The following is a 22374-nucleotide window of genomic DNA, read 5'->3' as shown; positions in this document are numbered from 1 at the left end:
GGAAGGGTTGCCTGGGTGATCTGACTCCTGGTTTTCCTTTCCTCTCTGGGGAACGGCGCATCTATGCTGATAGCATATTGAGAAACTTGCCACATGGAAAATTCCCAGGATGAACCTACATCCAGCCATTCTGTGGAACAGCCTGTTGCAGCTTCCGTACAAGAGCTGTAATGGTGCCACATTAATAGACATACAGTGCTCTAGAAATTCAAGGAGGCTGTGTATTTGGGGCTGAGCACTGTGATTCAACCTAAAACCCAAACACTATAATATGGCTGTTATCCATCCCACTCTAAGTGCAGGACCGATTCCGCCACCATTCAGTTGAACCTATGTATTTCTCCACAGGGTTATGTTAAGCAGTGCCGGAAAAGGACAGACATGTTTACAGAGGAGCAGTTACGCACCATCTTCGGGAACATTGAAGACATTTACAAATTCCAGAAGAAATTTCTTAAAGCTCTGGAGAAGAAGTTCAACAAAGATCAGCCGCACCTGAGTGAGATCGGTTCCTGCTTCCTTGAATACGTGAGTACTTTTGGCCATTCCTCTGATTACGGATGAGGTAATTTGACCAAGTAGCCCATTTAAAAAATGTTTAAACCTGATTGATTACTAACAGTTCCTCCGCAAGTGTTAGAATGAGAGGCACGTTGTAAAGTGATGAAGAGTCCTTCAGATGATATGGAGAGTCAATGCAAAAGGATGCAATCTAATTCCAAAAAACGATTACTGTAAATTTCCAGATCGGCTGGCATAGCTCTGCCGGAAGATCGGCAGAAACCCCATTCACTGGGTTGCTGCCGATCTGCCGAAGTTACGGTGGCCAATCAGAAGCAGTCTTGGGGAAATTTCCGGCGTGTGTATCTCATGTCGTGGGGTCATTCCTTGTGCAGCACAATGGCAGCTTCTCAGCATCACCAGGTTGAACGAAAGGGGAGAGGAGTGCCAGGTTGCACGGGAGAGGGGAGAGGAGTGCCAGGTTGAACGAGAGGGGAGAGGAATGCCAGGTTGAACGGGAGAGGGGAGAGGAGTGCCAGGTTGAACGAGAGGGGAGAGGAATGCCAGGTTGAACGGGAGGGGGGAGAGGAATGCCAGGTTGAACGGGAGGGGGGAGAGGAATGCCAGGTTGAACAGGAGAGGGGAGAGAAGTGCCAGGTTGAACGAGAGGGGAGAGGAATGCCAGGTTGAACGGGAGGGCGGTGAGGAATGCCAGGTTGAACGGGAGGGGGGAGAGGAGTGCCAGGTTGAACGGGAGGGGGGAGAGGAGTGCCAGGTTGAACGGGAGGGGGGAGAGGAGTGCCAGGTTGAACGAGAGGGGAGAGGAATGCCAGGTTGAACGGGAGAGGGGAGAGAAGTGCCAGGTTGAACGAGAGGGGAGAGGAATGCCAGGTTGAACGGGAGGGGGGAGAGGAATGCCAGGTTGAACGGGAGAGGGGAGAGAAGTGCCAGGTTGAACGAGAGGGGAGAGGAATGCCAGGTTGAACGGGAGGGGGGAGAGGAATGCCAGGTTGAACGGGAGGGGGGAGAGGAGTGCCAGGTTGAACGGGAGGGGGGAGAGGAGTGCCAGGTTGAACGGGAGGGGGGAGAGGAATGCCAGGTTGAACGGGAGGGGGGAGAGGAGTGCAAGGTTGAATGGGAGGGGGGAGAGGAGTGCAAGGTTGAATGGGAGGGGGGAGAGCAATGCTAGGTTGAACGGGAAGGGGGAGAGGAGTGCAAGGTTGAACGGGAGGGGGGAGAGGAGTGCCAGATTGAACGGGAAGGGGGAGAGGAATGCCAGGTTGAATGGGAGGGGGGAGAGCAATGCCAGGTTGAACGGGAGGGGGGAGAGCAATGCCAGGTTGAACGGGAGAGGGGAGAGGAGTGCGAGGTTGAACGGGAGGGGGGAGAGGAATGCCAGGTTGAACGGGAGGGGGGAGAGGAGTGCCCGGTTGAACGGGAGAGGGGAGAGGTGTGCGAGGTTGATTGGGAAGGGGGAGAGGAGTGCAAGGTTGAACAGGAGGGGGGAGGAGGAGTGCCAGGGTGAACGGGAGGGGGGGGGAGTGGAGTGCGCAGTTGAACGGGAGGGGGGAGAGGAGTGCAAGGTTGAACAGGAAGGGGGAGGAGAAGTGCCAGGGTGAACGGGAGGGGGGGAGAGGAGTGCGCAGTTGAACGGGAAGGGGGAGAGGAGTGCAAGGTTGAACAGGAAGGGGGAGGAGAAGTGCGAGGTTGAACGGGAGGGGGGAGAGGAATGCCAGGTTGAACGGGATGGGGGAGAGGAGTGCCCGGTTGAACGGGAGAGGGGAGAGGTGTGCGAGGTTGATTGGGAAGGGGGAGAGGAGTGCAAGGTTGAACAGGAGGGGGGAGGAGGAGTGCCAGGGTGAACGGGAGGGGGGGAGGAGTGGAGTGCGCAGTTGAACGGGAGGGGGGAGAGGAGTGCAAGGTTGAACAGGAAGGGGGAGAGGAGTGCAAGGTTGAACAGGAAGGGGGAGGAGAAGTGCCAGGGTGAACGGGAGGGGGGGAGAGGAGTGCGCAGTTGAACGGGAAGGGGGAGAGGAGTGCAAGGTTGAACAGGAGGGGGGAGAGGAATGCAAAGTTGAACTGGGCTGGAGAGGGAAAGAATGGCAGCTTGAAAGTGGACAGTGGAAATGGACAATGAAGAAGGTTATCCCGGATTGCAACGGGATCTTGATAAATTGGGCCAGTGGGCCGATGAATGGCAGATGGAGTTTAATTTAGATAAATGTGAGGTGATGCATTTTGGTAGATCGAATCGGGCCAGGACCTACTCCGTTAATGGTAGGGCGTTGGGGAGAGTTATAGAACAAAGAGATCTAGGAGTACAGGTTCATAGCTCCTTGAAAGTGGAGTCACAGGTGGATAGGGTGGTGAAGAAGGCATTCAGCATGCTTGGTTTCATTGATCAGAACATTGAATACAGGAGTTGGGATGTCTTATTGAAGTTGTACAAGACATTAGTAAGGCCACACTTGAAATACTGTGTACAGTTCTGGTCACCCTATTGTGGAAAGGATATTATTAAACTAGAAAGAGTGCAGAAAAGATTTACTAGGATGCTACCGGGACTTGATGGTTTGACTTATAGGGAGAGGTTGGATAGACTGAGACTTTTTTCCCTGGAGAGTAGAAGGTTTAGGGGTGATCTTATAGAAGTCTATAAAATAATGAGGGGCATAGATAAGGTAGATAGTCAAAATCTTTTCCCAAAGGTAGGGGAGTCTATAACGAGGGGGCATAGATTTAAGGTGAGAGGGGAGAGATACAAAAGGGTCCAGAGGGGCAATTTTTTCACTCAAAGGGTGGTGAGTGTCTGGAACGAGCTGCCAGAGGCAGTAGTAGAGGCGGGTACAATTTTGTCTTTTAAAAAGCATTTGGACAGTTACATGGGTAAGATGGGTATAGAGGGATATGGGCCAAGTGCAGGCAATTGGGACTAGCTTAGTGGTACAAACTGGGCGACATGGACATGTTGGGCCGAAGGGCCTGTTTCCATGTTCTAACTTCTATGATTCTATGATTCTATGAAAGGAGTGGGGAAAGGTCGAATAATGCCAGTATATGCTGGAAAGTTGGAGGAGGAATGAGTGTCTCTGTGAAAGGGCAGGGATCTGGATGGGTACAGAACCTCCGTGAATGGGTCAGGAAGAAGTAGAGTGTCTCTGTGAACCAGGGTGGGGAAGGGCTGGATGTAGAGAAGGACTGATGGGCTAACTTTTGGGGAAGTGATGGTCTGGTTGGTCTGTTGAAAATTCAAATTTCACTTAGATTTTTAATTATTAGGAAAAACAATCAAATGTGAAGTGTGAAAGTGCTTAAAATGAACTGGAATGCATTTTTTTTAAATAGTAAAAATTTTGCAAAATATCTGGTGGATAATGCTCCCTGGACCCCTAGAAATGTGCCACCAATTTTGTGCCTTCAACATTTAGATTTCCCCCTTTAGGCCGTGGCCATTGCCATCTGTCTCAACTCTTCCAAGATGGTCCTCAACACCTCCATGTAACTATGATGCTCTTCCAGCATTTGTCTTTTTAGGGTAGGACGCCAGAGATCCGAGGCCAGGGGAGCAGGCAGGCTTACTTGGGATACTCTAATGGAAGTTGCTAAACTTCCTCCTGGAGTCCTGAGTTCAAGGGGGTGACATTCACTGCCTCTGCCACCTCCCTCCGCAAAGTGCGTGCCACATTCTCAGCGGGTATCCAGCTCTGACCCATATCTCACGCTGCACCAGATCTCTGCCTCTCCCACATGTATTTTCATCACTCCCAACTCCCAGGTGTTTCCTGACCTCCAACCCCAGCCAGCCATTCAGGGCCCATATGGGACTTAACTCCCACCTTTGCAGCAATTTTCAAGCCCCCATCTGGCATAGATTTTTGTCAGGCAAGGGTATTAAGGGATATGGAACCATGGCAGGTAAATGGAATTAAGATACAGATCAGCCTTGATCTAATTGAATGGCAGAACAGGGGTTGAATGGCCGACTCCTGTTTCTATGTTCCTATATCTGAGGCATTGCAACCTGTATTTAGACAGCTTGCATGCTTCTACATATTTAAATTGGCTGACCTCAGAACTTACAGTGGGATCAGAGTCCCAACCCGCCTCACTTCTGACAGCTCAAATGTGCCACTGGAATTTTGGGCCCCTTCAGCACAAGTTACAAAGTCTGTAAAACTACTTATTTTCATAAGTTGATCAGGATTCTTCTAATGTGGTCAGCTTTATTGAAGCGGTCAAGCCAGCTTTTCCTAGTTTCTCGGTTGGTACGTATGCTAATACTACTCAACGACTATGCTTCCCATACCCAGTTTGAAGGTCTTTTCCAGAAGGAATGTTTCACACCTGCAATTCCAAAACTATGCAAAGACTCCTTCCCTCCCAGTAACATTGCTCAGCTATTCCAGTATTCAATTAGAAGTGAGAAAGAAAACAGCAGAGAGGTCTGAGTCAGAACATAGGAACATAGAAACATAGAAAATAGGAGCAAGAGTAGGCCATTCGGCCCTTCAGGCCTGCTCCGCCATTCAAAATGATCATGACTGATCGTCTAACTCAGTACCCTGTTCCCGCTTTTTCCCCATATCCCTTGATCTCTTTAGCGTTAAGAAATATATCTATCTCCTTCTTGAATACATCTAATGGCTTGGCCTCCACTGCCTTCTGTGGTAGAGAATTCCACAGGTTCACCACCCTCTGAGTGAAGAAATTTCTCCTCATCTCGGTTCTAAATGGCATACCCCATATCCTGAGACTGTGACCCCTGGTTCTGGACTCCCCAGCCATCGGGAACATTCTCCCTGCATCTAGTCTGTCTAGTCCTGTTAGAATTTTATATGTTTTGATGAGATCACCTCTCATTCTTCTAAACTCAAGTGAATATAGGCCTAGTTGACCCAATCTCTCCTCATATGTCAGTCCTGCCATCCTGGGAATCAGTCTGGTAAACCTTTGTTCCACTCCCTGCATGGCAAGGACATCCTTCCTCAGATAAGGAGACCAAAACTGCACACAATACTCCAGACATGGTTTCACCAAGGCCCTGTATAACTGCAGTAAGACATCCCTGCTCCTGTACTCAAATCCTCTTGCAATGAAGGCCAACATACCATTTGCCTTCCTAACTGCTTGCTGCACCTGAATGCTCGCTTTCAGCGACTGGTGTACAAGGACACCGAGGTCTCGTTGCATCTCCCCTTTTCCCAATCTATCACCATTCAGATAATCTGCCTTTCTGTTTTTACAACCAAAGTGGATAACCTCACATTTATCACTCCCACATAAAAGGCAGGATCATCAGCCAAAAGCAGCTAATCTCAGAGCAGGTGGTGCTTTGTTGACATAAATAATGATGAAAACGTAAACTTGAAAACCAGTGTGAATGAAATGTCAAAAACCTTTTCACTCCTTTTCACCTGGATGGATGAGTCCGGAGCTCCGGAGAATCCTGACTTTCGTTGCTTTTATAGACCTGTGGCTTCACTAGAGTTGTCCAAGTCTGACTTTTCCACTCAAGTGAGATATTAGAAATAAAAAGAATTTGTATTTATAAAGCGTCTTTCACAACCTCAGGACGTCCCAAAGCGCTTCACAGCCAAAGAAGTACCTTTTGAAATGTAGTCATTGTTGTAATGTAGGAAACGCAGCAGCCTATTTACACATCAACAGCAATGAAATAAATGACTAGATCATATATTTTAGGTATTGGTTGAGGGATAAATGTTGACCAGCACACCGGGAGAACTCTTCAGCTCTTCTTGGACTCGTACCATAGGATCTATTAAGTCCACCTGAGAGGGCAGACAGGGCCTCAGTTTAACATCTCATCCAAAAGACGACAACGCTAAGAGGGCCAAACTGAGGCGTCAGTCTAGGTCACGTGCTTGGGTCTCCGGAGTGGGGCTTGAACCCACAACCTTCTACTCAAGGGGCATGGGTGTTACCTCTGAGCCAAGGCTGACACCTTCATTACTGCAATGACCCTCCCAATGCTTATGCAGGACACCCCAAACTAATGATTACTGATGTCTTCACTCATGCAGTTTAAAACATAAAACTTTTGTTTACTATTTAAATCGAAGGAGAGCAGACAAAGAAATGAGAGACTGGCTTAAATTTGATTTGTGAGTTATTTTCATCAGAAAAGTAAAATTGATGATACGGTGCAAAGAACAGTGGAACTGCCAGTGTATGTCATGGCCATAGAATATCTGGTAACACATAAGTACCAGTCTCAAGCAAGTTGTGAATATTGTCCTCAAGATTTGAACGCTGTGGTTATTAAACTATTTCCCACCATGTTTCCTGTTTACAAAGTACTGCTGTAATGATTATTCTGAAAACTATTTAAAGGGAAGGGCGTCTCATTATGAATAACTCTTTGTGTCAATCCTGTTTTTTTCCAGGAAAGTGGGTGTCAGGCAATTTTGTTGATTTTTTTTCAATTAAGAAAAAGTTAATTGGAAGTAACTAGGCTCGGAGTAGACTGAGCACGGCTATTAAAAAGCTACTGAGAGTGAAAATGCCTCTATTAATCTTTTTTGCATAGTTTTCTGCCTTTTTCTCCTGATGGGCTGGCTGTTACTGAGGTACAATTCCAACAGTGCCGACAACTCCACCCCCCCCCCCCCGGCCCTCATCCAAGTAGCCATTTTTCACGTGCGAGCCTAAATAGCAAGTGTACTATTCCACTATGAAGGATATCACAGCGGAGCCCAATCCTGTTCTCACATGGCGGGGTCAATTTCTGTAGGGATTCTCCTGCCCGTCCACCGTAATTATGCCGTTTCTCCAGTCAAAGTCACGGCAGACGGCCGGGAGAACCCCCTCATAAATTTACCTCCTCAACTCCATGATGTCCACACTTGGGGACTTTTCCAACCGAGATCACCAGCTGGCGAGAACCTCAGGTAACATTTCCCCACCAACGCAGGGGCCCTGAAACCAACCATAGAACCTACCTCCTAACCTGATGGAATCAGCTAACCCCGCATAGTGTAGCATTCAAACCTGAGACCTCAGTACCTGCGGAGCGGAGAAAATTGGGGCTGGGAACCAAAATCAACCCATCTCAGCAGACGTTTTCCTCTGTTCGTCACCTGCTGAACTTTCTGTGCTGTTCCTTTTCTCAGCAGACAGATTTCCAGATATACTCAGAATACTGCAACAACCATCCCAATGCTTACGCAGAGCTCTCCAAACTCATGAAGATCAACAAGTACGTGTACTTTTTTGAGGCGTGTCGGCTGCTCCAGAAGATGATTGACATCTCGCTGGATGGGTTTTTGCTCACACCGGTACAGAAGATCTGTAAATATCCACTCCAGCTGGCAGAACTGCTCAAGTACACCAACCCCGAGCACAGGTAAGGACCAAGAGAAATTTCACTGTGTAACAGATCCTCAGTCAGGGAACCAGAATCTAGGCACAGTAGATCATTAATTGGGATAACGGAAATGGAGAATTTCAAATCAAAAAAACGGATTTTGATTCTCCCATTGTCAGTTTTAGCTGCAACAATTCAGTACTTCAGTTGTAAAGGTTGAGGGGTGATCTAATTGAGGTGTTTACATTGATAAAGGGATTCAATAGGGTTGATACAGAGAAACTATTTCCTTTGGTGGGGGGATCCCGAACAAGGGGGTATAGTCTTAAAATTAGAGCCAGGCCATTTAGGAGTGAAATCAGGAGGCAATTTTTCACACAATGGGTAGTGGAAATCTGGAACTCTCTCCCAAAAGGTTGTAGATACTGTGTCAATTGAAATTTTCAAGTCCGAAATTGATAGATTTTTGTTGGATAAGAGTATCAAGGGATATGGAGCAAAGGTGGGTAAATGGAGTTCAAGTGCAGATGATCTGATTGAATGGCGGAACAGGCTCGAGAGGCTGAATGGCCTTCTCCTATGTTCCTATGTAATTATTTGGCCCTATTGGCTCCATGATGCAAATTGGACCAAAGAAGCTATATATGAATACTAAATGCTGCCTGCTGAAGCAAACTGCCTCCTGATTCAAAGATACCCAGGTAACAGTAGATTGCACACTGGATTTAACTACTGAGTGTAAATAGAATAACAGTTTATTTGGTCTTTTTTCCGTATCCACATCCAGCTTATGCGATAACCACATTTGGAGAGATTGTAGCTGATAATAGGGTGAGAAAATATTCCATTCCTCTGCTTTGGCATCCTCACCTTGACAAGTACAAAAATTGAACAGTATTTCAGAAAAAAAAGATAAGTGGGAGCACCATAATTCGTGGCGAGAGGCTTTATATCGTCACATGGCCTTAGTTCCTCAACTTAAAAACTGAAAATGGTTAGGGTTACATGTGCACTTGTCAAGGTAATTGACTTCTTTCGCTCAGGGATTACAATGATGTCGAGGCTGCCCTGAATGCCATGAAGAACGTCGCCAAGCTGATTAACGAGCGGAAGAGGCGGCTGGAGAACCTCGACAAAATTGCTCAGTGGCAGAGTTCAATCGAGAATTGGGAGGTAGGAGACAGGACACAATGAATCATCCTCTTCCACCGCAGACTTTGCTGCATGAGTGATCTATAGTTTGAGCTGAATTTTCTTTTCATCAAAAAGTATATTGTTTCCTTGCATGTATGCTCCGTTTTGTTTTGGTCAGCCAGGAAGCTGAGGCACACAGAAGCCCATCACCATGCTTAGAATCACTGAATTTACAGCAGAGCAGGCAGCTATTCGGCCCATCCCATCTGTGTTGTTTCTAGCTCTTCAGCTGAAGTTGTCTGTTCTAACCCATTTCCCTGTCCTTTCCCTGTGTCCTTTTATATTTTTCATTTTCAAATATTTATCCAATTTATTTTAACTTAATGTTGTCATTTCTGCCTCAATTACCCCTTGCGGTAAAGCACTCCATGTTCCATTAACCTTCTGTGAAAAAATATTCTCCTCTGCAATCCTGCCCAAAATGGGGTGGAATAGCTGCAGAAAATGAGCCAAATCCTGGCCGTCAGGCCTAGTGCCACCTCACCAGCCCAACCTCAATTTCCCTTCCTCCACCTGGCACATGCAGTGCCAGTGGGGAAGGGTGGGGGTGGGGGTGGGGGGGGGAAAGAAGACCGGGACAAGGCCCAAGCCCTTGACTCCCACTCGTGTACCCGTGTAGGCCTTGGTCTCTGATGAAGCCTACAAGGCTGAGTCTCTGTTGATCTTCAAGGCTTTTTTGCCCTTTCAAATATCCAGCCGCCTCCTCTGGTGCTGCAGAGGCAGTCCCGTTACAGCACTGGCAGCATTTCTCGGCTGGGCACGGCAAGCTTTCCTCGGTAGTAGGAGTCCTGCCAGGAACCAGGCAGCAGTCTGCTACTCCGCCCAAGGAGGATCATCCCACCCCATGCCTCCTTGTTACTGATTCACAGTGCTAGTGCAAAAAATCTCTCACAATTGCCATCCCAAACCTTTCATAATTTGCCCTTTGTCTGGTTTTGAATTGGACAGTCCAGTCTGTCTGGAAATGTTTACCATGTAAACTGAATGCCTGATGTCTGGTTGTCAAGACAGGAGCCCATCTTTCCTCCACTTATTTAATGCGTTTTATGTCATGGAGACATTACTTAATCAAGCTTTTCAATGAATTTCCATCAAGAATTCCAGGCATGGTCTACCTGCCCTGACCGCTATCGAGTCTTGGACTTGGCAAAAAGTGGAAATCTGCTTGCCACTCCCCAAGAATTGGACGTCCAATTTCTTGCTGTCAGCACCACTATCATTTTCTGCCATCTGCCGACACATTCAACACAATAAAATTCCTCACTGATTGCTTTGATGGGACCACACACACACACACCTGCACTCACCTGAAGGTTTTGATGCAACAAGATGATTAAATAATACAATGTGTTCAAGGCTATAATTTCATTTCAGAGTGCAGAAAATCAAACGCAAAAATCATTGCTGTGTGTTGTAAACTTGGTAAACTTGGCACACCAGCAGAGAAATTGGGCCCGATTTTAGCACCCGCTATCGGGTGCGTTCTCGGCGGGGGGGCCTCGAAAATCGGGAAATCCAGGATCCCGACCGGATCCCGCCTCGATCCCGCCCACTTCCGGGTTCCCCGCTGACGCGCCGGCATGCGCGCGCAGCCCCCGCTGGTGGGAATCCCGCAGGCAATTAAAGCCAGCGGGATGCCACTTGAGAGTATTTATTTAGCTATTTCAGGTCATTAACTGACCTGATTAAGGGACTGTGTGTGATTTTGGATCAACATGGGATTGTTTCCCACACTGGGGGAAACACTCCCAGATCGAATGGACATGTTGCAGCTGTCAGCCTGTGGCAGCTGCAAAGGTCCATTTGACAGGTGGGGGGTGGGGGGAGACCCTCACCCATTGCAGGAGGCCACTCTGTCACTTGGGACAAAGTTTGGCCTCCACCACCCTCCTCCTGACGGTCAAAGTCACCAACTTGCACACTTACCCCGGGGTCCGGAGACATGTACCTACCTTGCGGACCCCCTCAGATGTACATCTTGCGGATGGGGGCCGCCGTAGCTGCAGTCATGACCTCCTTGGAGGGCGAACAGCATCACCAGCCTCACCAGCCTCGCCATCCACGCCGTCCACCTCTGACACGTGGAGCTCCACAACAGAGTGCTGTGACACATCCACCTGTACAGCATGAGGGAGGGCAACTGCAGAGAGAGATGCGTCGCAGAGGGCACTACCCTCGCCACAGGTTCCACAGACCGAGGCTCAGCCTCCTGGACCTCTCTGAGCAGCAGTGCACACGGAGGCTCAGAGTCACTCGACATGTAGCCGTGGAGATCTGCAGCCTCTTTCATGCCGAGCTGCTCCCGGCTGGCCCGTGCACCATCTTCCTACCTGTTGCTGTCAAAGTCACCACTGCCCTCTCGAACTTCTCCTCCACAGCCTTCCAGGGTACAACTGGGGACATCGCCGATGTCTCTCAGTCGTCTGCGCAGAAGAGCCCTGCAAATACACCTACACCCACTCTGCAGTGACGCAATGGGTGGCATCAGTGGTGGGTCCTCATAGTGATACCCAGGAGCGGTCATTATTGCACAAACCGGACAGGATTCGCGAAGACATGGCAGTCGTGGTGCCAATATAATGTGTGATGTGAGTTGTTCTGAAATTCAATAGAAGTAAGAACCATGACAAACCCTCAAACACCCTTGTGCATCCCCTTCATGCTCACGACACGTTTGCCTTACGCTGCCTACTGCACATATGTGATGCATGCCCTGTGGCTGCAGCACAGGTGGTGGCAGGTTGAATGAGGCTGGCCGTGAGAGAGATGCACGAGAGGGTGAGTATGGGATAGAGCCATGAGATTGTATGAGGATTGGGTTGCGTGGTAGTGGCGGGATGAGTACTGGTGAGGTGAGTAGGTGCAGGTAAGATGAGGATGAGGTTTGAGTGGGTGTGTGGGGTGATGTGACAGAGTAGTGTTGGCAGTGCCGAAGGAGATGTGGGGTGGGGACAGTGATGTGGCAGACGGAGTGTAGGGGAAAGACTACGTGTACTCACTTTGGCTGACCTACTGAGGTCATTGGACCGCCTCCTGCACTGTGTGCAGGTGGGCGATATGTTGGTGGCGCAGGTGACCCCCTCTGCCACCTCGAGCCAGGCCTTCCTGGTGGCGGAGGCGGGCCGCTTCCTCCCGCCCGTCGGGTGGAAGATCTCTGTCCTCCCCCTCCTCCTCACCCCATGTATTGATACCTGGGGTGAGGCATCATTAAACTGAGAGCAGCCTTCCCCCTGGGCTGCTCCATGCAGTCATCTTTGCTATTGGTTGCAGCATCTGTCAGTGGAGGACTGCCCCTTTAAATAGAGCGCCTCCAGCTGACAGATTTTACTGCGCATGCGCAGCCCGCCCGACGCACGGATCATCAGCGGGGAACCCGGAGGAGCAGGTAAGTGGCTCCAATTAGTGGGTTGCCTGCTACGATCGCGCGGGAAACCCACTAATTTCACCGGGCGCGTTACCCACGCGCCCGCATGCCCACCCGCCGAGAACCCACACCCCTGCTAAAATCGGACCCATTGTGTTGATCACAGAGGAGTTGGTATATTTTTCTAGCATTTTTAATGTTCTAGCATTTGTAGTGCACATTATTTTAATTCTATATCTTGGACTGATGGGACAGCATCTGTAAGATGCCAGCTCAGAAGCAAAATCCTTATTTTAACTAGCAACTGAAACAATAGTCCTTCGAAAATTGTGACTGTGACTGTCTAAAGCAGGACAGCCAACATGACCAACACCAGAGGACAGTTACTGCGGAAGTCACCAAGTTTGAATAGCAAACCCTGCCCTCCTACAGAGGGCAGGATTTGCTTTCCCAAACCCGCGACCTCTACCACCTAGAAGGACAAGGGCAGCAGGCGCATGGGAACAACACCACCTGCACGTTCCCCTCCAAGTCACACACCATCCCGACTTGGAAATATATTGCCGTTCCTTCATTGTCGCTGGGTCAAAATCCTGGAACTCCCTTCCTAACAGCACTGTGGGAGAACCGTCACCACACGGACTGCAGCGGTTCAAGAAGGCGGCTCACCACCACCTTCTCGAGGGCAATTAGGGATGGGCAATAAATGCCGGCCTTGCCAGCGACGCCCACATCCCGTGAACGAATAAAAAAAAAGATTTCACAAGTACTAACTTGGTTTGTACTCACAGCATGAACTGCAATGCGATCAATGGCACAATACCGTAGGATAAATATAGGCAACCAATGTACCCCTAAGTCAGCTTTAAATTATAGTAAAAGAACAAAGGCACTTCCTTTCCCAGGGACATTTGCCTATCACTTCTGATACTGCACAGTTCCCAACACAACCACCGCTCAGCTCTCATATGATATACATTCCATTATGTTATTTTATATGCAGGAGACTCAACAGGCTAAATGTTACTTTGCTTCCTATTTAGAAGAGCTATCTCAAGAATTTGGTAGGCTAAACATGTAAAGCTGCTTCCTACAAGATCTTCCTTTCTTTCTTCAGGGTGAAGATGTTTTGGCCCGAAGCTCAGAGCTTATCCACTCTGGTGAACTAACGAAGGTCTCCCAGCCACAGGCCAAGAGCAAACAACGAATTTTCTTCCTCTTTGACCATCAGGTGGTCTTTTGCAAGAAGGTAAAAGCACCATCAAAAACTACAGAAGACTTAACTGTTTAGTTACAGAGAACATCTCAACAACAATAGGAACATAGGAGTAGCTAGACAAAAAAAGATCAAAGTCCATCTAGTTTGCCTTCTACCCTCCTGGTAGTCGCATGATACAACGATAATGGGAGTTGTTGACTAATCATAGCAATCAATCTCTATCAATTAGTCTACAACAGACTCAGGCATGACACAAGGAAAACCCCCAGTGAGTTTTGGGAACCATGGGTCCAAAGTCACCTGTTCCTCCCAAGCATGTTACATTTGTACTGCTGTACTATTACAACAAATGAGGATTTGTTTGGATAGTTGTGTTTAAACGGAGAATTAATAACCATTGCCTGAAAGGAGTTTCTGCCTGAAGGTGACAGAGAAATAAATTAGCATACACATTTAAAGAAGTGCCAATTCATCGCCTCTGTGCCGAAAGTGATCAATGGTTCTTGTAAGCTAGGTCCCCGGAAGAAAATCTTAGCATTCGTCTTTTGAACAAAATTATTTTTTAAGGCCGAACAGAATTTAAAAAGGTGCGAAAGCGGAATGTTACCGTTAGACAGAATTTTTTCTAAATCTGATTTTTAAATAGCAGCAAGATTCCCTCTTCAAGCCGTAAAAAGTTATTTAAAGGTACATTTCAAAGGTATAGTTAGCTCCTGAGCCAGGCCGCCAAACGCGGGTAAGAGGATCACAATCGACCACAGAAGTTTCCACAGCCGCTGCCAATCTGATGACAGTATTAGTATGTGATTCAATCCCACTTTTCTCCCCTTTCCATCAGACAGGCATTACACCAATTCACAACCTGGGGGAAACTTGAGTCTAATGGCAGCTGAGGCTGCTTTTCAATCCAAGTCTCCCCATCTGTCTGGCTGACTGAGGCATGTATCAAGAAACATGGACAACTGACTCTTAAAAATCCCAGTTGTATTCCACCTTAGAGCAAGAATTCATCTTTTACTCCATATTAACACTGCTTCCTGTGGATCAAAGCTGAACTTGATGACATTGCATTCTATTCATGTATAAGTGTGAGGATGAGCATGAAACCTCACCCAAAATGTCGGAGGTTATCCAATGAAGAGCAGCAAATACACTGGTCAGTTTGATAATATGAGCAAATGGCCCTAATTGTGGATAAACTTCATGACAGCAATTTACATATGAAAAGTGTCTCAATAGCACACAGTATAAAATAGATTTTCTCCACATATTGTAGTTATTGAGAAGGTAATGTAACCCGTGGTATTCCAGATGTTTGTAATTTCTGATTACACCTCTGAAGTGCCTTGGGATTTCTAGGGTCAACACATGACTCATTCATCCAAGATTGGTTGTGTTTTATTTAGTTAGTTGTGTAGGACCGCTTAACCATGCCTTCAGCTGTCTAGGCCCCATGCTTCGGAATTCCCTCCCAAAACCCTTCCTTCTCTCTACCACCTTGAAGACTCTCCTTAAAATCCACCTCTTTGGCCAAACTTTTGGTCACTGCTCTTCATATCTCCTGCTTTGGCTTGGCATCCATTTTTTTGATGATGCCTCTGTGAAGTGCCTTGGGACATTTTTCCGTGTTAAAGGTGCTATATAAATGCAAGTTGCAGTTGCTGTAGTACAATAGAGTGAACTAATGTTGAGTTGGTCAAAAGAGTTGGAAGATTATTCTAATACCATAAGAGCCTAATGGATTGTATAATCTGATGTGTGGCACATTTCACAGGACCTTCTGCGTCGTGACATCTTGTACTACAAAAGCAGGATAGACACGGACATCATGGAAGTGGTGGATGTAGAAGATGGGAAGGTCAAGGACTTCAACATCAGCGTCAAGAATGCTTTCAAACTTCAAAACAAGTTTACAAATGAGGTCCATCTGTTCTGTGCAAAGAAGTCCTCAGTGAAACAGCGCTGGCTTCAAGCCTTTGAAGATGAGAGGAAACAGGTTCAACTTGACAAAGAGACGGGTAAGTGTTTGGATTGTGAGCAATTTAAGCAGGGTGAAGCAGTGTCATCGTGGCTGCTGGTGACAAAGAAATTCAGCCTTCAGTCGCCTTGAATATAAATTCTACATGGTCAGCTTCATGTAGGGTGCAAGCTTGCCACCCTAATTGTGCCTGGCAGTACCCTGCCTCCATCCAGGACATCCGATCCTGCTTGGCACCCAATATTGTGGGTGTTTCACAAAATCAGGGGTTGACAGGCAGGAAGGAAGGGGAGGTGGGGTGGCTATGTTAATAAAGGAAGGAATCACTGTAATACAAAGAAATGATATTGGGACAAAGCATCAAGATAATGAAACAGTTTGGGTGGAGATAAGGAATAATAAGGGAAAAAAAACATTAGTGGGCGTAGTATATAGGCCTCCTAATAGTTGCAACTCTGCTGGAAGAAGTATTAATCAGGAGATAGTCGGGGCATGTAATAAGGGAACAGCCATAATTATGGGGGATTTTAATTATCATATTAACTGGACAAATCAAATTGGGCAGAGCAGCCTTGAGGACGAGTTCATTGAGTGCATCAGGGATGGATTTCTTGAGCAGTATGTAACTGATCCTACAAGGGGGCAGGCAACCTTGGACCTGGTCCTGTGTAATGAGTCAGGATTAATTAATAATGTCCTAGTTAAGGATCCCCTTGGAACGAGCGACCACAACATGGTTGAATTCCATATCCAATTAGAGGGTGAGAAGGTTGATTCTCAAACAAGCGTACTGAGCTTGAATAAAGGAGACTATGATGGTATGAGAGCGGAATTGATTAAAGTGGACTGGGAAAATAGATTAAAGGGTAAGACGGTACATGAGCAGTGGTGTTCATTTAGGGAGTTATTTTACAACTTTCAAAATAAATATATTCCACTGAGGAAAAAAGGGTGTAAAAGAAATGACAGCCATCCGTGGCTAAGTAAAGAAATCAAGGATAGTATCCGACTAAAAACAAGGACATATAAGGTAGCCAAAGTTAGTGGGAGGATAGAAGATTGGGAATTCTTCAAAAGACAGCAAAAAGTAACTAAAGGATTGATTAAGAAAGGGAAGTTAGATTATGAAAAGAAATTAGCAAAAAATATAAAAACAGATAGCAAGAGTTTCTATAGTTATATAAAAAGAAAAAGGGTGGCTAAGGCAAACATAGGTCCCTTAGAGGATGAGACCGGGAAATTAATGGTGGGAAACATGGAGATGGCAAAAATGCTGAACAAATATTTTGTTTCAGTCTTTACAGTAGAGGACACTAAGAATATCCCAACACTGGACAAACAGGGGACTCTCGGGGGGGAGGAGCTAAATACGATTAAAATCACTCAGGAGATGGTACTCAGTAAAATAATGGGACTCAAGGCGGATAAATCCCCTGGACCTGATGGCTTCCATCCTAGGGTCTTGAGGGAAGTGGCAGTAGGGATTGTGGATGCTTTGGTGATAGTTTTCCAAAATTCCCTGGACTCAGGAGAGGTCCCGGCAGATTGGAAAACTGCTAATGTAACACCGTTATTTAAAAAGGCTAGTAGGCAGAAGGCTGGAAATTATAGACCAGTTAGCTTAACATCTGTGGTGGGTAAAATTTTGGAGTCTATTATTAAGGAGACAGTAACGGAACATTTAGATAAGCATAATTTAATAGGACAAAGTCAGCATGGCTTTATGAAGGGGAAGTCATGTCTGACAAATTTGCTTGAGTTCTTCGAGGATATAACGTATAGGGTGGATAAAGGGGAACCAGTGGACATAGTGTATTTAGACTTCCAGAAGGCATTCGACAAGGTGCCACATAAAAGATTATTACTTAAGATAAAAAATCACGGGATTGGGGGTAATATTCTGGCATGGGTGGAGGATTGGTTATCGAACAGGAAGCAGAGAGTTGGGATAAATGGTTCATTTTCGGACTGGCAACCAGTAACCAGTGGTGTTCCACAGGGGTCGGTGCTGGGTCCCCAACTCTTTACAATCTATATTAACGATTTGGAGGAGGGGACCGAGTGCAACATATCAAAATTTGCAGATGATACAAAGATGGGAGGGAAAGTAGAGAGTGAGGAGGACATAAAAAACCTGCAAGGGGATATAGACAGGCTGGGTGAGTGGGCGGAGATTTGGCAGATGCAATATAATATTGGAAAATGTGAGGTTATGCACTTTGGCAGGAAAAATCAGAGAGCAAGTTATTTTCTTAATGGCGAGAGACTGGAAAGTACTGCAGTACAAAGGGATCTGGGGGTCCTAGTGCAAGAAAATCAAAAAGTTGGTATGCAGGTGCAGCAGGTGATCAAGAAAGCCAACGGAATGTTGGCTTTTATTGCTAGGGGGATAGAATATAAAAACAAGGAGGTATTGCTGCAGTTATATAAGGTATTGGTGAGACCGCACCTGGAATACTGCATACAGTTTTGGTCTCCATACTTAAGAAAAGACATACTTGCTCTCGAGGCAGTACAAAGAAGGTTCACTCGGTTAATCCCGGGGATGAGGGGGCGGACATATGAGGAGAGGTTGAGTAGATTGGGACTCTACTCATTGGAGTTCAGAAGAATGAGAGGCGATCTTATTGAAACATATAAGATTGTGAAGGGTCTTGATCGGGTGGATGCAGTAAGGATGTTCCCAAAGATGGGTGAAACTAGAACTAGGGGGCATAATCTTAGAATAAGGGGCTGCTCTTTCAAAACTGAGATGAGGAGAAACTTCTTCACTCAGAGGGTGGTCGGTCTGTGGAATTTGCTGCCCCAGGAAGCTGTGGAAGCTACATCATTAGATAAATTTAAAACAGAAATAGACAGTTTCCTAGAAGTAAAGGGAATTAGGGGTTATGGGGAGCGGGCAGGAAATTGGACATGAAGCTGAGTTCGGATCGGTCAATGCCCTGTGGGTGGCGGAGAGGGCCCAGGGGCTATGTGGCCGGGTCCTGCTCCGACTTCTTGTGTTCTTTAGATTTGTGGTTGGGATCAGATCAGCCATGATCTTATTGAATGGCGGAGCAGGCTCGAGGGGCCGATTGGCCTACTCCTGCTCCAATTTCTTATGTTCTTATGTTCTTATGACACAGTATTCACCACCGACTCACGCCTTCCCTCACTTTGAATTGCTGTTGTTTAAAGTGCAACATGAAGTGGCCTTCAGTATTGCTGTGAACTTTTCAAAGTATTTACTTGCTCAAGATGATTTGAGAAGTAGGTACAGTCCTCAGTAGAGCAGATTCAACCTCATCCATCCTTGTTACTGGGAATGTACTACTGGACCAGATGCTAGACATAAGCTTCATGAGAACCTTGATTTCAGGAAGCAATACATGTGTATCCCACCAACAGTAAATTTAAATGTTTACATACTGCCAGTCAGAAATTGCCCAGGTGAGATCCTAGGATAATACCAGCTGTAAATGTAAGCCTCAAAGCTTATATTCTGAATAGCTGTACCCTAAAGACAGAGGGTGGATGTTCCTGCTGGGTTGGTGCAGCAACAGAAATGGTGAGAAAAATTGGCGGCAGCAAAAGGCCCACTACTGGAGAGAGAGTGTCCTGCATTGGGCACCAATTTTTTGATCACACCTCTGTGAAGAACTTCCCTCCTCCAGCTCCCAAAACTGTACCTCTGTTAGGCCTTGGCTCATTAAAGATTTTCCTACATCTTTAGTGCTCTTCTGCCCGATTGAATTCTGTCTCTTTGTGTCCGGCAGCAGAGGTCCGACTGCAGTACCACCACAGCCTTCTCCTCCGCCTGTGGCAGGCTCCCTCTTGGTGGCAGATATCCCACCGGGAATCCGCCCCGCGTAGTTAATGAGACCCAGGGGAGGAAGCTAGGCCATGGCAGTGGGTGGAATCTTGCCCTGATCCTCTGTGGGGGGATTCAGCCCAGAGTTTCAGCATTCTTAGTCTTTTAAAAATCAAACTATTATGATCAAGTAGAATTAAGTTTGACAAAATTTGAGATTTAAGAGAAAAAAACTTGTTGATTTTTTTAATTGACTTTGTTTAATCATGGAAATGATTGACAGTTACTGCACCAGACAGTGATAAGGAGTTGAACTAGCACAGATTTGAAATGACATAAATTGCTGAAGCAACTCAAGTTAACAACTGGTATTAGCTTAGCTCTCACATTATTCAGTCAGATTGCAGTGGCAGCAAGATTGATAATGGACAAAGTAAGGGAGCAGGAGTCTGCAGCACAGGGATAGGAGGCAACAAGCATTTTGGTGGCAGAACTGGAATAATTGACCATTAATTTCCATGCTAGATTATAGTGGTATGTCTTCAATCCTGACACGAACCCAACCCCAAAGTAGTTTTGATTTACACCAATACCGATTTGACGCCCCTATTCAATAGTTTATATTGTACACCAGAAGTTGAATTACAGTTGATATCAGGGCCAATCTGAACCCGGACACCTAGGGCAAAAATGACATTGCAGAGCAGTCTCAACTAATTTTCCTGAGGAACAAAAACTATTAAAATTCATTGTTTTGGTTGAAAGCATACACATTAATAGATTGGATGTGTATCAATCAGCATTGAGTATTGGTGCTGCCATATTAACTATACTGCTTCTGATTCCGTCAACCCAAGGGATTGCCAGGAGACAGGTGGCAGCAGTCCTGGGCAGTGGTGGAAGGCCTACTGATGCCCCTTTTGGAGGGAGAGGGGCCCTTTAGTGGGCACCTCTCCCTCCCCTTCAGACCCCAAAACCGTACCTTTTAGGTTTCAGCTCAAAGTGCAAAGTGATTTTCATATTATAGTGATGCAACAAGTGGTTGAAGACCACCTCAAGGGAGGTAATTACACATGACTGAGGCTTCACACTAGCTGAATATAACTGCAATCCATGTGAAGACACTTTTCAGAAAAGATCCCAGGGAGTCCACTGGACTGCTTTTAAGTTTGTATGTTATTAACAAACTGGCAGGATGTTCTGCTCTGCACATGTGCATTTAAACATGCACAGATCTCCAGTTTTCCATTGAACAGTCAGAGAAACAGCAGTATAACTTGGTACTTGCACTGGCTTGCACCAGTGGGAACAAGTCTTAAACCAGTTCCTAAAGTGGGAACAAGTCTTCAACCAGTACTTAGCATCTAAAAATACTATAATGCAAATATATCCACCACTGAGGTCGACCATGAGCCATTATGATTGTCTCCAATTTTCCAATTAACTTCCTTTGTGAAGATGTCACACTTCACCACAACTTACTCTTTCTCCAAACTGTTACTCACCTGCTAGGTGAAATATACAAACAATCCAGACTGACAACTACAGGAAGCTCTCTAGTTAATGTAATTATATTGTTATTAAAAAGGTTTGCTTTTCCATTCACTATCGGTCAATTTTTTTTTCAGATCTAATATTCGGATGGGTATTTCAGATTGTTTGCTCACCGTTCACAAATATAACTCGCTCCGACGTTATCGAATGGAAAACATGTTTGCTCTTAAAAATTCTGCTCATATGTAATATTGTGTTCTTTCTCAAGGCTTTGCCATCACAGAAGTTCAAAAGAAGCAGGCCATGATGAATGCAAAGAAATCGCATCCAAGTGGGAAGCCTAAAGGTGATTTTTCTAATTTAAAAAAATATCACTGAGCATTAAGGCATGAAACAGGCATTGGAATTTCAGTTGCTCAATGTAGGAATTCATTATAAATGCCATTTAAGGTGCTGTTCATATACTTCAATAAAAAAACTTTTCTAGATATAATAGTTAGAAGCACAAATTGATCGAATATGTTTTGTTGAGAAAAATTTGAGGTAGAACTAAATTTATTTTATAGTATGGGGTGATCCAAAAGATTATTTTTCACTGTCAGAGGAGATCTACGTGTGATTTCACTTGGTGACTTGATATTTCCCGATGAAAAAGGAAGGAAATCGACTTAGGGACTATTTGCCCCTCCTCATGGCGGTTTAACAGAAGAGTGCCAGCAAAAGTCTGAAACCAAGTTATGTGCCCACTTGGAGAATGGTGCAGGACATTGGTAGCCAAAAGAGAGAGTCAAAAACAATGAAAATGTTCGAGAAGCGAATGGGGAAAAGTGCAGATTAAAAAGCTAGTTCAAATAGTGTATCCTGAAAATCAAAGATACAACATAATCATTTTGCGACTGAGCACATCCAAACTTGGAATATCCTCGATATTATGATGCCCTCATTTTCAAGTCCTCGTTGAAGGAGGAATCCTCACTCTATAATTTTCCATTTCACATGAGCTTGCTGAGTTTACTCCATTTTGCTCTTCAAATGCATAAACCTCTGTAAGCTACAGCATGTCAATCCAGCAGTGGTAAACTACATAGCAGATTATCAGTTGTGCAGTTAGACTTTTGCTTCTGATTATTTGTTTGGATCTAAATTATTCAAATTACTGCCAGGGGAAAGATCCAGCAGCACATGGTCAATTTAAAGAACTTAAATAATATTTAACAAACTACCGAGGTTAAAAATGAATGCATTTTCTTGCCCTTAATTATATCAAAGTAAATGATTTCTGTCAGGTGACTAATGCCTGCAAACCAATGACAAAAATATAACATGGAATCCAGGCATCAAAACACACTTTAAAACAGCATTTTTCTTTATTTTGTCCCAACTGCTGTTAATGTAAATGTATAGACAGCTCCTGTGCTAACTAAGCAATGAAACTGAAAATTGAACCTCATGAAGCACTCTTCAGATGGGTTTAATTCAGTTAAGTTACACTGTACACCGAGTAAACACT

General features: G+C 45.8%; 1 protein-coding gene across 3 annotated transcripts in view; it reads left to right on the top strand.

Annotated features, from left to right (window-relative positions):
* The window catches only part of arhgef4 (Rho guanine nucleotide exchange factor (GEF) 4), a 132213-nt gene that overhangs the window by 100879 nt on the left and 8960 nt on the right, over positions 1–22374 (top strand). For all 3 annotated transcript variants that reach the window (XM_067995519.1, XM_067995517.1, XM_067995520.1), the window contains 6 exons: positions 349–528; positions 7632–7864; positions 8869–8998; positions 13501–13632; positions 15377–15620; positions 21133–21210. In XM_067995519.1, coding sequence (XP_067851620.1) covers positions 349–528; positions 7632–7864; positions 8869–8998; positions 13501–13632; positions 15377–15620; positions 21133–21210 — 997 coding nt within the window. The remainder of the gene's footprint in view (positions 1–348; positions 529–7631; positions 7865–8868; positions 8999–13500; positions 13633–15376; positions 15621–21132; positions 21211–22374) is intronic.

The sequence above is a fragment of the Heptranchias perlo genome, chromosome 13 (genome assembly GCF_035084215.1).
Source record: "Heptranchias perlo isolate sHepPer1 chromosome 13, sHepPer1.hap1, whole genome shotgun sequence".
NCBI classification, from domain to species: Eukaryota; Metazoa; Chordata; class Chondrichthyes; order Hexanchiformes; family Hexanchidae; genus Heptranchias; species Heptranchias perlo.
Note: the sequence above shows the minus strand (reverse complement) of the source record. Positions and strands in the feature narration are given on the sequence as shown.